The sequence below is a fragment of the Neoarius graeffei genome, chromosome 13 (genome assembly GCF_027579695.1).
Source record: "Neoarius graeffei isolate fNeoGra1 chromosome 13, fNeoGra1.pri, whole genome shotgun sequence".
In the NCBI taxonomy this organism is placed as follows: domain Eukaryota; kingdom Metazoa; phylum Chordata; class Actinopteri; order Siluriformes; family Ariidae; genus Neoarius; species Neoarius graeffei.
In genome coordinates, this window is record NC_083581.1 from 56,263,559 (window position 1) to 56,278,346 (window position 14,788).

A 14,788-nucleotide genomic window follows, 5' to 3' on the forward strand; every position below is an offset into this window, starting at 1 on the left:
CAACTAAATAACCTACATATAATTATTTAGGAGCCAGAGGCAGGATCATCTTTTTGTAAAACATTTATTAAAATGCATATAAAATTCCATACAGCTTGAAAATTAGGTTAGAATAGAATGCCTTTTATTGTCACTGCACAAATGTACAATGAGATTTAGTTCATCATAGGAGAGCAAAGCTGCTGCGTCCATGTGTGCCACCACTCTTGGGCACTTCGGCCTGAGGCCGTCCCATGTTAACCTAACTGCATGTCTTTGGACTGTGGGGGAAACCAGAGCACCTGGAGGAAACCCACGCAGACACGGGGAGAATATGCAAACTCCACACAGAAAGGCCGTCGTCAGCTGTTGGGCTCGAACCTTCTTGCTGTGAGACGACAGTGCTAACTACTTACACCACCATGCCGTGATTTAAAGGTTGAAATCTTCAGGATGTTTTCAGCAACAATATTTGGCATATATATTTCTTTAAGATCTTAAACATATTCAGTTTAGCTATGCCTCATATTCCTCACTCATTTATCAGAATATACTGGACCAGACTAGTTTAATCAGACACTGAATCATACAGGATTTAAAAAATAAATAAAATAAATCTAGGACGCGTACAACAGTTTAAAGGCAAGATACGTTTTATTTTTCCTTGTAAAACAAATATTCCAAAAATCAGATCATTTTAGTTTTATTTTAGATAAATTATCATAGATTGAAAGGCTACATAATTGGACAAAGATAGAAGTCATGGAAATAGACAAAAGAAAGCTCAGGATGGTGTGAACTGAATTACACTCTGCTTCACCATCCAATTGGCTCCACAGATAATTTATCTGAAAGGCATCTATGAGCATCAAAATACTTAAAAAATACACATATGAAGCATCACAAAGTCAATAATAAGGTTGTTACTAGCTCGCTTCGGACAGTCTTTCTGACATTCATACACCCAACATCATCATCCACGCTACCTTTCCTGTCACACCATCTAAACATAACTCACGACACACGTAATGCCACTCCGTGAACTGCAGTACTACAATGCAATTATAGACTACGTTTAAGCCGCAAAAATGTTTAAAGCATAACGGTTTTAAAAGCATCATAACGTTAACGTCTTTTAATGTTTTCATATTTTAAACTGTTAGAGAATGTACAAGGTGATGTATAAGCGTCCGTTCTTTTCCAGCATATAAGCTTTTTGCAAAACTGATTTGAAATTGGCTTCGAAGTTCAAAATACGGTTCTATCTGGAAGATCCAATTTCATGTCTTTACATTTCAAAAAAATGAATTAGTAACACTGGGGCATGGTGGGACAAAAAAAAAACAAAAACAAAACAGGATTGATGTTTACATACAGTTTGCTGAGTAAAGCCTGAATTAAGAATTGATGGCAGAGAAAGTGGTGGTCTGCGGTTAAAGACGACAAAACGTTCCTTATCTGTGTAATATAATGGAACTGAACAAATATTGTGGCTAAATTGGTGCGCTACAAATCCACAGAGCAGCTCGATGACAAGAAGCCTTACACAGTTACTGAACAATAAAACAAACCTTCCCATAGCTACAAAAAGCATTTAAAATAAAAAAGAGTGAGATCATAAGCTTTGCTTATGTGGTGAACTAGTGTAATGTTTCCCCTCAAAAACCAGCTATTTCACGGCACTATGTCTAATCTTGTATTTTGCTTCAGGAGGTAATGGCATTAATTCATGGAGCTACATTCCCAGCATTAGCGCAAATCATTGATCTAATATTCTATATTTAAATCTGCAATTGTGTTTTCTGAGAGGGTTCAATGTTGGAGCTTTAACAAAAGAAATCTGTTCATAAAATGTTCATCAGTGACCACGATCTTGACTGTGCGAGAAATGTTCCACCACTCTCTAATTTGTAACTGAATAAGGATTAAATTAGCAAAAAGGCCATCAAGCAATGCTCAATATTAATACAGATTACCATAAGCTGGATATAGAGAAAGTGGTGCGTGTACTTCAGTGATACTGTTTGCAAATAGTGTGGATGATACTTCACAGAGTTCATCTGAAATATTGTATTTACAGGATGAAAGAAATAAACAAACATCCAAAACACCTGGAACAGTGTGGAAAGTAAACTCCACTGTTCCACAATAAGAAAAGACAAAAACGGGTAAAACAATTTTCTGCCATCAGAAAGAAGACAATCAGTCTTCACCTGATGGAGCATCCTCCTCAGAGGCATCGTCCTTTTCCTCTTTCTCCTTCTCACTCTCTCGCCCCTCTTTCTCCTCGCCATCGTTGTCTTCCCCTTCTCCGGCGCTCTCTTCAGCCTTCTCGACTGGGGGTGATTTTTTCTTCTCGCCTTTCTTCTTGTCCTGCCCATCCTTCTCCTCTTCCTCCTCCTCTTCTCCCTCCCTGGGGCTCTCGATGTCTTCGTCCTCGTCTTTAGGGATGACTTTTTTGGATACGACCCTCTTTGCCTTGGTCTGACGCTTTCCTCTCTTCTTTTTTGTCCCCCTGCTCACTAAAAGAAAAACGTGTGTGTGTTAACACAGAACATGCACATGTGACTTTGTAAAAGTGTGCACAGCTTATTAGAACAACTTTTATCCTAGTAAATTGTTAGAGTCTGAATGTCTGGAACTCCAGCCACCCAATGGACAGTTGTAGTACTGCAGGTGTGTTGACAGTCTGTTTGTTTTGATGTCCCATGTGCCCTTTGTTTTGGTCTCCTGCCACGCCCCCCTCGTGCCTCACCTTTCTCAATCACCATTGTAAGCAGTGTCAGCTGCTTCCTGTTTAATTTTGTGTGCTGGACTACTACTTAAGCTCTGTCATTTCTCTGCTCTGTCTCTGATCGTCTGCCCTTGACATAATGTTTGTGAATCTGTTTTTGCCCACGAGGATTATCCTGTTTGTCCGTGAGTAACCAGTGGAATCTGGAATTCTGCTTGGAACCTTTGATAGTTTGTTCTTTTGGACGTGTTGAGGACTGCATTGAAGCATAATCCTTTCACCTGCCCTGCCCCTGTGTTAAACGAATAAACCTGCCAAACTGAGCTGCATTTAGGTCTCTGTCTCTGAAACCTTACAGTACGATCAGAGCAGGATGGACCTAGCGGATCCAGAGCACCTGAGGGCTTGTCTCAAACAGCATGAAGTGCTTCTGGGCCGCCAACAAGCCCAACTGGAGGAAGTAGCTGCCAGCATCAGAGACCTGACAGCCCAGATCCAGCCACTCCAACTCTCCCAGTCTGCTTCCGCGTCTGCACAGTCCGCCTCAACCGCACAACCAGCCCGCGAGCCACAACTGCCCCCACCAGAGAAGTACGCTGGCGAACCTGGTACCTGCCGCTCTTTCCTGTCTCAGTGTACGCTCATCTTCGAGCTGCAACCAGGTACCTTCCCCACCGATCGAGCAAAGGTTTCCTATGTGATTACCCAACTGTCGGGGCGTGCCAAAGAGTGGGGAACTGCAGTGTAGGATGCTCAGTCAGCAATCTGTGGGAATTTCCAGGAGTTTTCGACTGAGATGAAGAGAGTCTTTGATCGATCCAAGCAAGGGCATGAGGCTGCCCGTGAGCTACTCCTTATGCGCCAGGGTCGTAGGTCGGTGTCAGACTTTGCCATTGACTTTCAAACTCTTGCCACCACTACAGGGTGGGGCACTGAGGCTCTCTATGACACCTTCCTTAATGGCCTGTCGGAGGAGATCAAAGATGAGTTGGCTTCTCACGATCTGCCTGGCTCCTGCGAGGACGTCGTCAACCTTGCAATCCGCATTGACACCAGGCTACAGCAACGCCACCGGGCCAGGTCCTTTGGGTCCACAGCAGGAAGGCCTCTTGTCAGTCCAGTCATGCCCCCTCCTTCTCCTCCCACCACCACATCAGTACCAGAGCCCATGCAAGTGGACCGCACCTGCCTGACCCAAGAGGAAAGGCAAAGAAAAATCAACACATGCTCCTGCCTGTACTGTGGCCAACCAGGTCACTTCGTTGCCTCCTGTCCAGCTAAAAGCCAACGCTCACCTGTGAGGGGGGTACCAGTGAGCGTGACCCCCCATACACCCCTTCTCTACTCAGCGCACTCTTCTCTCAGCTGTCCTCTGGTGGGGAGATCAACAACTGGAGGTGGGAGTCCTTGTCGACTCTGGTGCCGAGGAGAACTTCATCGACGCCAGCCTGGTGAGTCAGTGGAGTCTGCCTACCGAGAGCCTGGAGAAACCCCTGGTGGCCAACGCGTTGACTGGAGTGAAGTTGGCCAACATTACCCACATTACTGCTCCGGTGAGCCTCACCCTCTCTGGCAACCATCATGAACAGTTACGCTTTCTTGTCATTAATGCCGCTCATGGTCCAGTAGTTCTTGGCTACCCATGGCTTATTAAGCACAACCCGCATGTTGACTGGGTAGGGAGGTGTATTATGGGTTGGAGCCCATTTTGCCACTCAAACTGTCTCCTTCAGGCCCAGACTCTGTTGAAACCTGTCTCTGATGTCAACGAGGAGTTTCCAGATCTGTCAGGCGTCCCTCCGGACTATATGGACCTCAAGCCTGTATTCAGTAAGTCTAAAGCCTCTTCCTTACCCCCTCACCGCCCCTATGATTGTGCTATTAACCTCCTTCCCGGCACAACTCCCCCTAGAGGTCGTTTGTACTCCCTGTCACAGCCTGAGACGGAAGCTATGGACAAGTACATTCGAGAGTCCCTCGCTGCAGGCATCATCCGCCCTTCCTCATCTCCGGCAGGAGCCGGTTTTTTCTTTGTTGGAAAAAAGGATGGTTCGTTACGCCCCTGCATTGATTACCGTGGTTTAAATTATATCACTATTAAAAACCGTTACCCTCTCCCTCTCATGTCCTCAGCGTTTGAACTCCTCCAAGAAGCCAAGGTATTCACCAAACTGGACTTAAGGAATGCCTACCACCTGGTCCGTATCCGCGAGGGGGATGAATGGAAGACGGCCTTTAACACCACCTCAGGTCATTATTGCCGCTTTTCCACTACCAACGCGGCTGAGTTGGGCTGAGCTGTGCCGTGCTGAGTCGAGCTGAGTGGGGCTGTTGGAGTTGCATTTCGACTACAACCGCGCTGAACCGTGCTGGCTGGAAGTGGGTGGACACATTGGGTGGACGTCACGTGATGTCGTTAGGCGGCGCAAACAGTGACATCAATGATCTTTTAAGCGGTAGTCTCACGACCCGGATAGTAAACAATAAACATGGAGTCGTTAGTGTTGCTGGTCTTGGTGCTGTGGCTTGTTGTCACCGACAACGCCAACAGATACTGGCAAGAGCGTATAGATGAGGCGAGGCGCATAAGGCTTCAGAAATTCTCGTAATTATTCTTCTTCCGGGTTTATGGTGTTTACAGATCCCAGCGTGCTCACGGGGCGTGTGTGGGCGTGTGAGGACACTCCTCCTCACCAATCAGTGCACAGGGGAGTGTCTCCTCACGCCCCTAGCCCCACTCGGCTCGGTTTGGCTCGCTTCAGCCCTACTCCAAAACCGTGCGAGTTTTGGGGGCTAAGCAGGGCTGAAGCGAGCTGAGTTGTGCTGCTCTAAGGTAGTCGAAACGCGAGCCGTGTCGGGCTGAAGCGAGCTGAAAAAGGGTAGTGGAAAAGGGCCATATGAGTACTTGGTCATGCCCTTTGGCCTTACCAATGCCCCTGCGGTTTTTCAGGCCTTAGTCAATGATGTCCTGAGGGACATGCTCAACCAATTTGTCTTTGTGTTTTTAGATGACATCTTGATTTTTTCCAAGTCACTCACTGAGCATATTGTCCATGTCCGTAAGGTCCTGAAGTGTCTTCTGGAGAACCAGCTGTTTGTGAAGGCGGCACTGGTTGGAGGGCGCCCCGCTGCCATTTTTGGTCTGGACTGACCATAAGAACCTGCAATACATCAGTTCAGCCAAGAGACTCAACCCCCGACAGGCACGCTGGTCCCTATTCTTCTCCAGGTTTAACTTCACCCTGTCCTACCGCCCTGGTCATAAAAATGTTAAGCCTGATGCTCTGTCCCGACAGTTTCCCATGTCCCGAACGAATCCAGACTCTAACACCATCCTCCCCTCCCGCTGCATTTTGGGGGCAGCTCTGTTTGATGTGGAATCCGCTGTGAAGGCTGCTCAAGCGGATGAAGCAGGCCCCAGTCAATGTCCCACTAACCGTCTGTATGTTCCTAACTCTGTCCGCTCACAGGTGCTGCAGTGGGGCCACTCCACCAAGCTGTCCTGCCACCCTGGACCCCGACGAACCCAAGCGTTCATCGGGAGGAGATTTTGGTGGCTGTCCATGAAGGAGGACATTACCAACTTTGTCCAGTCCTGCCAGGTCTGTGCCCGAAACAAGACCTCCACTCAACCCCCTGCTGGCCTGCTGCAACCCCTGTCCGTGCCCCAAAGACCATGGTCCCACATCTCCTTAGATTTCATGACTGGTCTGCCCCCATCAGACGGTAATACTACCATTCTTACTGTTGCGGATCGTTTCTCAAAGCCTGTTCATTTCATTCCCCTGCCTGGTCTTCCATCTGCCAAAGACACTGCTAACCTGATGATTCAACATGTATTCCGTATACATGGGCTGCCTGTAGAAGTGGTATCAGACAGAGGCCCCCAATTCACTTCTGCATTCTGGAAGGCTTTCTGTAGATTGCTTGATACCTCTGTGTTTATCTTCTGGTTTTCACCCACAGAGCAATGGCCAGACCGAGAGGGCGAACCAGTTGCTGGAGACTGTGCTACGCTGTATGGCATCCCAGAACCCATCCTCCTGGAGCCAGCAGCTTCCATGGGCAGAGTATGCAATCAATTCACACATCTCCTCTGCCACGAGTTGATCTCCCTTCGAGTGCTCCTTGGGGTACCAGCCGCCACTGTTCCCGGAACAGGAGAAGGAGGTCGGGGTTCCATCAGTGGAAGCCTTCATCCGCCGGTGCCACCGAACGTGGAGGCGCACCCGTTCCACCCTGCTTCGCTCTGCTGCCAGGATGAAGGTCCAGGCCGACAAGCGTCGGTCCCGGGCCCCTTGATATCGCCAGGGACAACGCATAAGGCTTTCCACACAAGACCTGCCCCTGAAGACGGAGTCTCGCAAGCTCACAGCACATTTTATCGGGCCCTTCCCCATTGCCAAAGTCATCAGCCCCACAGCGGTCCGGCTCAAGCTCCCCTTACCCCTGCGCCGTATCCACCCCACATTCCACGTCTCTAGGGTCAAGCCCTTTCTATGCAGTCCCATGCACCCTGCCCCCAAGCCCCCCGCCCCCTCGATGGCTCTGAGGCGTACACTGTCCGACGGCTGGTGGACGTTCGGCGCCGGGGCCATGGGCTCCAGTATCTCGTCGATTGGGAGGGCTATGGCCCTGAGGAAAGGTGCTGGGTCCTGGCCCGGCACACATTGGACCCCACACTTATCAGGGACTTTCACCGTCAGCATCCCGGGTCTGCCCGGGGGACGCCGGGAGGCGTCCGTTTGGGGGGGGGGTGTTCACTGTTAGAGTCTGAATGTCTGGAACTCCGGCCACCCAATGGACAGTTGTAGTACTGCGGGTGTGTTGACAGTCTGTTTTGATGTCCCATGTGCCCTTTGTTTTGGTCTCCTGCCACGCCCCCCTCGTGCCTCACCTTTCTCACCTGACTCAATCACCACTGTAAGCAGTGTCAGCTGCTTCCTGTTTAATTCTGTGTGCTGGACTACTACTTAAGCTCTGTCATTTCTCTGCTCTGTCTCTGATCGTCTGCCCTTGACTCTAATGTTTGTGAATCTGTTTTTGCCCACGAAGATTATCCTGTTTGTCCGTGAGTAACCAGTGGAATCTGGAATTCTGCTTGGAACCTTTGATAGTTTGTTCTTTTGGACGTGTTGAGGACTGCATTGAAGCATAATCCTTTCACCTGCCCTGCCCCTGTGACTGTGTTAAACGAATAAACCTGCCAAACTGATCTGCATTTAGGTCTCTGAAACCTTACACAAATAGTACCTGAAGTTCTTATTCTGGATTTTGGGGACTTCTTGTCTTTGCTCCTCCTGCTGACTTTTGAGTTCCTCCTCTTGGGCCGCCCATAATCGCTGTCATCGTCATCGTCTTCCACCATAAAATCTTCATCGCTGCCTGAATCCTCTATGGGAACAAACACATTCACAAGTGCTCAATTAGTACGTTACCAACTGAAGTGTCCTTGCTGTGCAACAAATGATGGCAAACACATTTATTTGGCATTAGAATGCATGAAAAATACTGGCACCTCCTGTATAAACATCACTGTCATCTTCCTCTTCTTCTTCCTCCCCCTCCTCTTCTTCACTGCCTCCATCCCCAAGAAGAATCTCCCTCTGTTTGGAGGCTGCTTTACTAGCAGCCTGACGCACCTGCCGGCCCTTCTTCCTCACAACCTTCTCATCATCATCACTGTCATCTAACGTTCATAAATAAATCATATCCAACATATATAATAAACACATTAAGGACACACATCTCCTCATTCTTCACTTACATGCACATAGAATTAACTCTTAAAAGTATAAATATGGAGGTGATTATAGAAAATCATGCACGCTGATTGGTCGAGAGATTCGGACTATTTCTCGATAATCACCTCGAGCGACTCGGCAAAATGGCGGCCAATCGCTTTGTCACCGTAAGTGAGGAAGGATTACACATTATGAAAGAAAATGCTGTTCCTAAAAGCACTAAAGATGCTACGAAGTTTGGTCTAAAACTATTCAAAGGTAAAGTGGAATTGTGATTTATTTTATCGATTTCAAAACAAAGTATTTTATGTGAGTCGATGTAGATAAGTGACAAGTCTGTGCCATGCCGTTATTACATTTGCATGCTGCTTCTGAAGTTTGAACTAAATTTTTTAATACGTTTTTTTTTAAATAATCACCCGTGTATTTATACTAAAACAATTACCCGCCTCAGGCTCAGTGAATATCTGTGAATAATAACCCTGACTTTTTCTCGATATTCACTTTGCCTTCAGCAAATAATTGCTAAATGACACACTATTTAGCATGACCGCTTATCAGATTTATAACTCTACTGGTAAAATGAACGCTGATTTTATTTTCAGAAAAACAGCATGTCAATTAAGCAAGAAAAGTTGTAGGTGATACCTGCAGCTCTTTTCCTTTTAGCGGTCGCCTGCCTTCCCTTGCTAATCTTTTTAGTCTCGTAGTCACTGTCTCCACCGTCGTCATCTTCTTCCTCCTCACCATAGTCATTATCATCATCGCTAAGGTCCTCTGGAACAGACGAAAACAAGGTTTCTTATGAATGAGCAATGGTTGCATCGTTAAACACGCTGGGAAAATGGCAGCTACAGGAAAAGTGACTTACTCTTATGGTCTTTAATTCGAGACTCATCACTGCAAAAGACAAGACACTGATTATTTGGACAGGTGACGTAAAATCATACGAGGAGTGTCCTAAGTAACGTGTTACTAACTGTTCACTAACTCGTTCAAAATAATTCGTAATATTAAGAACATCCACACAGAAGAGTCACATGTGTAAGTCTCTCAAATCAAGCATGCAGCACATAGGATACTAACGAGTATATTTATGTTGTCATGACTGGAAATGAACTCTTATTTAAGAAGCTAACCTCTGTTTCATTGCCTTCTTGGGTCTGTCGGAATCTCCTTCATATTCCTCATCTACATTCAAAAATTCGAGGTTAATCAGACATAACAGTTACACCATATTAGCATTTACTAGGTGAAATATATTTATGTAATCGCCACTCGTATACAGCATGTGTCTTCAGTGACTTTTATTATGTCTTTATTAGGCCACATCATGGATTTTTTTGGTTCTAGACAATTAAAATACTCATCTGCATGCTTAAAAAAAAAAAAAAAGCTAATCTATACTGCACAAGCACATTGGCTACTGCATGTTAAACCGGAACTTTGCACATAAATGTTTTGATATGTAAGAGGCATACTCACCAGCATCATCAGACTCTTGAAACTGGGCATAATCCACTACCCTCTTATTCCTGTAGGGACAAATTGAAACATTTAAGTAATTCATGAGAACGCAAACTACTGATAACGAATGTGCATGTCTGTGTTACAGCGTCACGGTTCAGTCAGTCACCGTGTTCGATCGGATGGTTACCTTGCCGGTGACTTTTTCGAAATACGGATCAAAATTAATTTTTGCCCATTACTGTCTACATGCCAGCTGTGCTACTTAGACCTTTTATTGTTGTTGTCTGGCTTGGTGTGGCTCCTTTAGATTATAACAATGATGTGATAAATACTCACAACGTATACAAGGGTTAAAAGTTATTCTTGAAAATAAGAAAGATAATATTTACTCCCCTGAATATATGAAAACTCATTTCCAGTTCTCTTCAGTTCATCGTACCAGAAATAGTTATGGCTGTTTTACTTACTATCAACCACACTGGTTCTTTTAGTAAAAGCAGTTTTTATTATCCTGGTGCTAAGTTATGGAATGATTTACCTGTTTCTAATCAGATTGTTAGGGACTAAAGATTATTTTAAGAAAGAATTATTAATGTCACAAATTCTAGCTAATGATCAAAACAATTTTATGTATTACTAGCCTTATTTGTTAATTTTTTATTTTGTTAAATCACTTGCTATGCCTATTTGCTGTTTTTTTTTTGTTTGTTTTTAATCTGAGGACCACACTGGAAATAAGTTTTATGCTTTATTGTGCAATGTCCGTTTTATGTACATGTACTTTTATTACAAAAAAAAAAATCAATCAAATCACAATTAAGGGATTCAACCCTTTTATTTGTTTTATACACTAGGAAGTGCAAAGAGACTTTTGTACCAATATTTTTTAAATAGCTTTCACCCTCAGCCTGTGTGTTTTTAAATGGTCGATTAATATCGTGAGACGAAGATCAAGTGGTATTTTTAGACTAGATAGTCATACCGTGAAACCGTAAAACCGCAACACCTAATTCTTTAGCTATATTTGTAAAAACAAAACAAAACTAACAACAAAAATGTTTGAACGCTTACTATTATTATTATTACGAGTCCCATGCACAGGTCACTGAGTTATAACCACTTTTCCGTGTGTTCATAATGCTGTAATAGCCAAGCTGTTAAAGTTCAATAAACAGCTATGAACTCCTTCCTAGCTAACAGTTAGCAACAGATGCTGTTAGATGAACGCGTTAATAATGCAGCTGTACTTTCGCCATTGGAGTAGGCGGGGAGCTAACAGGCTAGCAGCGCTTCACGTTCACACAAGGAGCTAACGACAAAATTATGCAAAGCGCGGACAAACTTAGCTAGGCCATTAAAGTCTCTACACAGCTTGACTCGCCGAATTAGTATACGATTATAATAAATCCATTACTTAGTGCACTTAGATGGCAATGTTTAACTAATTTACCTTTAGTTTTAATGTTATTCAGAAGCTAGCTGGAAGCTGCCCTGATAGGACGCCAATTACAGTTAGGGATTTTGTTCATGAGGAAAGCACGCGCGCGCATCATGTTTGCTAAGCGCGTTTAAATACGCGACACTGCTTATCCTATTCTGTTTATGGGTTATTTTTTGGAAAATAATATATGTTTTCGGTGCTTTTTTTGCCATAAAAATAACCCCAATAATAATAATAATAATAATCCACTTACGTAAATGAGCTAACCAGCTAGCAGTTTCGTATGCGATTCAGTTATCTGGTGGCTGGTTAGCTTAGCATCCGTGCAGCTAACAAACATGGAGAGGTGCGAAGTGTCCAGTTCGCCAGCTAATGCAGTCGCGTTATCATCTATTTACACCCATAACAACAAAGCTGAATACTATCTGTTTAAAACATAAAACATTAACGTACCTCGAAGGCCTCGCCATTCTGCAGCTCTGGTTCCGTAACGTTACTTTTCAATGTCCCAATAATGTTCGAGGAATATTTGGCGGCAGGTTTGGTTACACAGAGTAACCACTAGCGTGCTAAGGTATGTAGCGACGTACAAGCCAGGTACTTTTCAGCAGGCTAAGCTAACTCACTTGCCTCCCGTTATCTGACTAATATTGAAATACAAAAAAAAAAAAACCCGTCAAACTTAAAACCTACGTCTTTCTCACAGTATAATTACGTTTTGTTTGGAAAACGATCCAGTTTGGCGAAGGACAGACTGGACTGACCTGGTTCTGCCTATCGATGAATGGTAGCTAGCTAGCTACTATTGAGAGCATTGCGCCTGGCCTGTTGCAGCCAGGAGGCGTTTAGTGTGTGTAAAAAGTGGGATGGGACTGAAAGGCTTAAGATGCCCGTAAAATCAGGATTGGACAATCAAACTGTTCTTTAGGAGATCCCAAACTGGGATCCTGAACTCTTTTCACCGGAATTCTATCGAAAAGGGGCACTGAACTATAGCTTCCTGATCACTGGTGCCATCAAGGATGCAATGTTTTATACTCATTAAAGCCTGTAAAAATGGTCTGTTTATGTACCAGTCAGAGCATTTTTTAACATAGTTACTGGTCTCCCAGTGGGCATATTTGGTCTCCTAGTCAATGCCAAACCTGCTTCACTGGGAGACCAAATTTTAAACCAAGTTACACTACCGTTCAAAAGTTTGGGGTCACCCAGACAATTTTGTGTTTTTCATGAAAAGTCACACTTATTTACCACCATAAGTTGTAAAATGAATAGAAAATATAGTCAAGACAGTTTTCTGGCCATTTTGAGCATTTAATCGGCCCCACAAATGTGATGCTCCAGAAACTCAATCTGCTCAAAGGAAGGTCAGTTTTATAGCTTCTCTAAAGAGCTCAACTGTTTTCAGCTGTGCTAACATGATTGTACAAGGGTTTTCTAATCATCCATTAGCCTTCTGAGGCAATGAGCAAACACATTGTGCCATTAGAACACTGGAGTGAGAGTTGCTGGAAATGGACCTCTATGGACCCTTTTCAGTCACGTGACCTTCGTAACCGCAACCACCATTTTGGACATGTAGCGGACTTCAGCTCGAATTGGTTTGAATGCGAGGAAGGCGACAAACGGAGAACATACAAGAAAAAGGAGCGAGATGCAGAAAACACCTTCGCTATCCAGCGACGTAGGGCATTTACAGGGCGAGCAGAGGGAGAAATAACAACAGTAACGACACATTAGCAACGCCGTACAGAAATAACGGTTTATGGCACAGACCCTTTTGGTTCTTGCTCATCTAGCTGCTACAATGACTGCTTAGACTGCAACAATAATACCTAACACACATTTAAGTATCCGTCATAAAGACGTGAAACTCGTCTAGTGACGAGTGTGTTCATTGATAAGCTAACACAATCTAAAAGTAGACATACCATCACACTGCCCCGGCGCTGTGTACAGTTTACCTTACGGTTTGTGCACTCACTATTTGCCATTACTTTCTCCAACCGTTGTTACAGATTACAGGGAACGGCCTGGATTTAAGAGACAAATACATGTTCCTCTTGTTTTGAACACTTATTTGTAGGCAGTGCTTAATTTGTAAAGTGGGAGGTCCCGGAGCGCAGAGGATGAGTGGCTCCAGTGCGGAAAAAAAGAGGGGGGAGGGGGGTGCGGCGCTGCGCTTCTGGGCATGTTTTGTAATAACACTGCAAATTAAGTTCATCTGCAGATATTTTGTGGATGTCGTTTCATGAGAGAAATCACCAACGAGACAGATATCAAAATCAGACATTAACACTAAATAAACTTGCATTTTTTTATTTAATTATTTGGTTTTTTTGTTGTTGTTGTTGTTACATAGTCAAAAGAGGTGTCGGATCACCGGATCCAGTGTAAATAGCTGCCGGAGCCAACGCCCGAGGTTCCGGAGCGCGCTCCGGCTTGCTCCCCCTCAAATTAAGCGCTGTTTGTAGGACACTGCCTCTGATCTGTCCTACAGTCTACCAACAGCAAAGGAACACAACGCTAGCTAATAGCTACTACAGAAGAACAAAGAGGTTACAATGGGTTATTTTAGCCTATTTGGTTACACACTCGCCGCCACAGAATGTTAACAGCAATGTAATGCCTTTTCTGGCTAATTTTATTCGTCTTACCTCCAACAAAATGGTCACTACACAAGCGTTGGTATGCCGCTATCCATCTTCTCCGTCGGTCAGCATCTACCGGGATCCGATAAAATGATAAACCTTGCCTTGTTTGTTGATGGTTACTACATCCAGGTGCACAACAATATAGTGGCATGATGGAAGTCTTGCTGAAAATAAACACTTTCTTTGCTGCCGTTCCTCAATGTTGGCTGTGGTAAACTACTGGTAGTACATGTCCAAAATGGCAGCCGCGTTTGTCGTGACGTCACGTGAAAAGGGTCCATAGAGATCTTGCAGTCACGTGACCGGAAAGTTAACAGCCGCCATCTTGTCGGTAAAAAACACCGCTGAATACTGCTGCACTCGTGTACAGAATGGATCAATTTCAACCGACGGACGACACGGCTCATTTTTCTAATGAACAGATAATTAGATATATGTCTAAAATAAACGATCTACAGATTAGTGACCCTTATCGATTACCGGACGTAGTTTTCACGACCGTGTCAGTGGATATTGAACTGCCAGAGGTGTATAATTACCTCATTAACTTTCCCTCGCTGTTCAGTGGTGAAGCACTGCGTGCTTATAAATCTCTGGACAGTTATCTTTACAGAAATTCAGGATTTGTCAGTGACTCAGATGTGGCATCTTGTAAACAAGAAAATAACAATCCTCATTGGATGGGTAAGTCACTTAAGTATTACTAGTACTGACCAGCCGATTATAGAATAGAATAAGGTAATTCCAGCTGTAATTCCAAATCGTC

At 44.5% G+C, this 14,788-nt stretch overlaps 2 protein-coding genes across 4 annotated transcripts in view; one reads left to right on the forward strand and one right to left on the reverse strand.

The window, feature by feature from the left end:
* Positions 1-14,788, forward strand: part of uba3 (ubiquitin-like modifier activating enzyme 3) — a 102,898-nt gene that overhangs the window by 13,881 nt on the left and 74,229 nt on the right. The window lies entirely within an intron of this gene.
* Positions 615-12,214, reverse strand: nucks1b (nuclear casein kinase and cyclin-dependent kinase substrate 1b). 2 transcript variants are annotated; one of them, XM_060938085.1, is made up of 8 exons: positions 11,822-12,214; positions 9,943-9,992; positions 9,597-9,648; positions 9,329-9,357; positions 9,106-9,234; positions 8,232-8,402; positions 7,967-8,107; positions 615-2,501 (listed from the first exon to the last, which is right to left on the reverse strand). In XM_060938085.1, exons 1-8 carry the CDS (start codon positions 11,836-11,838, stop codon positions 2,182-2,184), a joined length of 909 nt encoding a protein of 302 aa, XP_060794068.1. In that variant the 5' UTR covers positions 11,839-12,214; the 3' UTR covers positions 615-2,181. The 2 variants fall into 2 exon arrangements, with proteins under 2 accessions (XP_060794068.1, XP_060794069.1); XM_060938086.1 differs by lacking the exon at positions 11,822-12,214 and adding an exon at positions 11,622-11,754.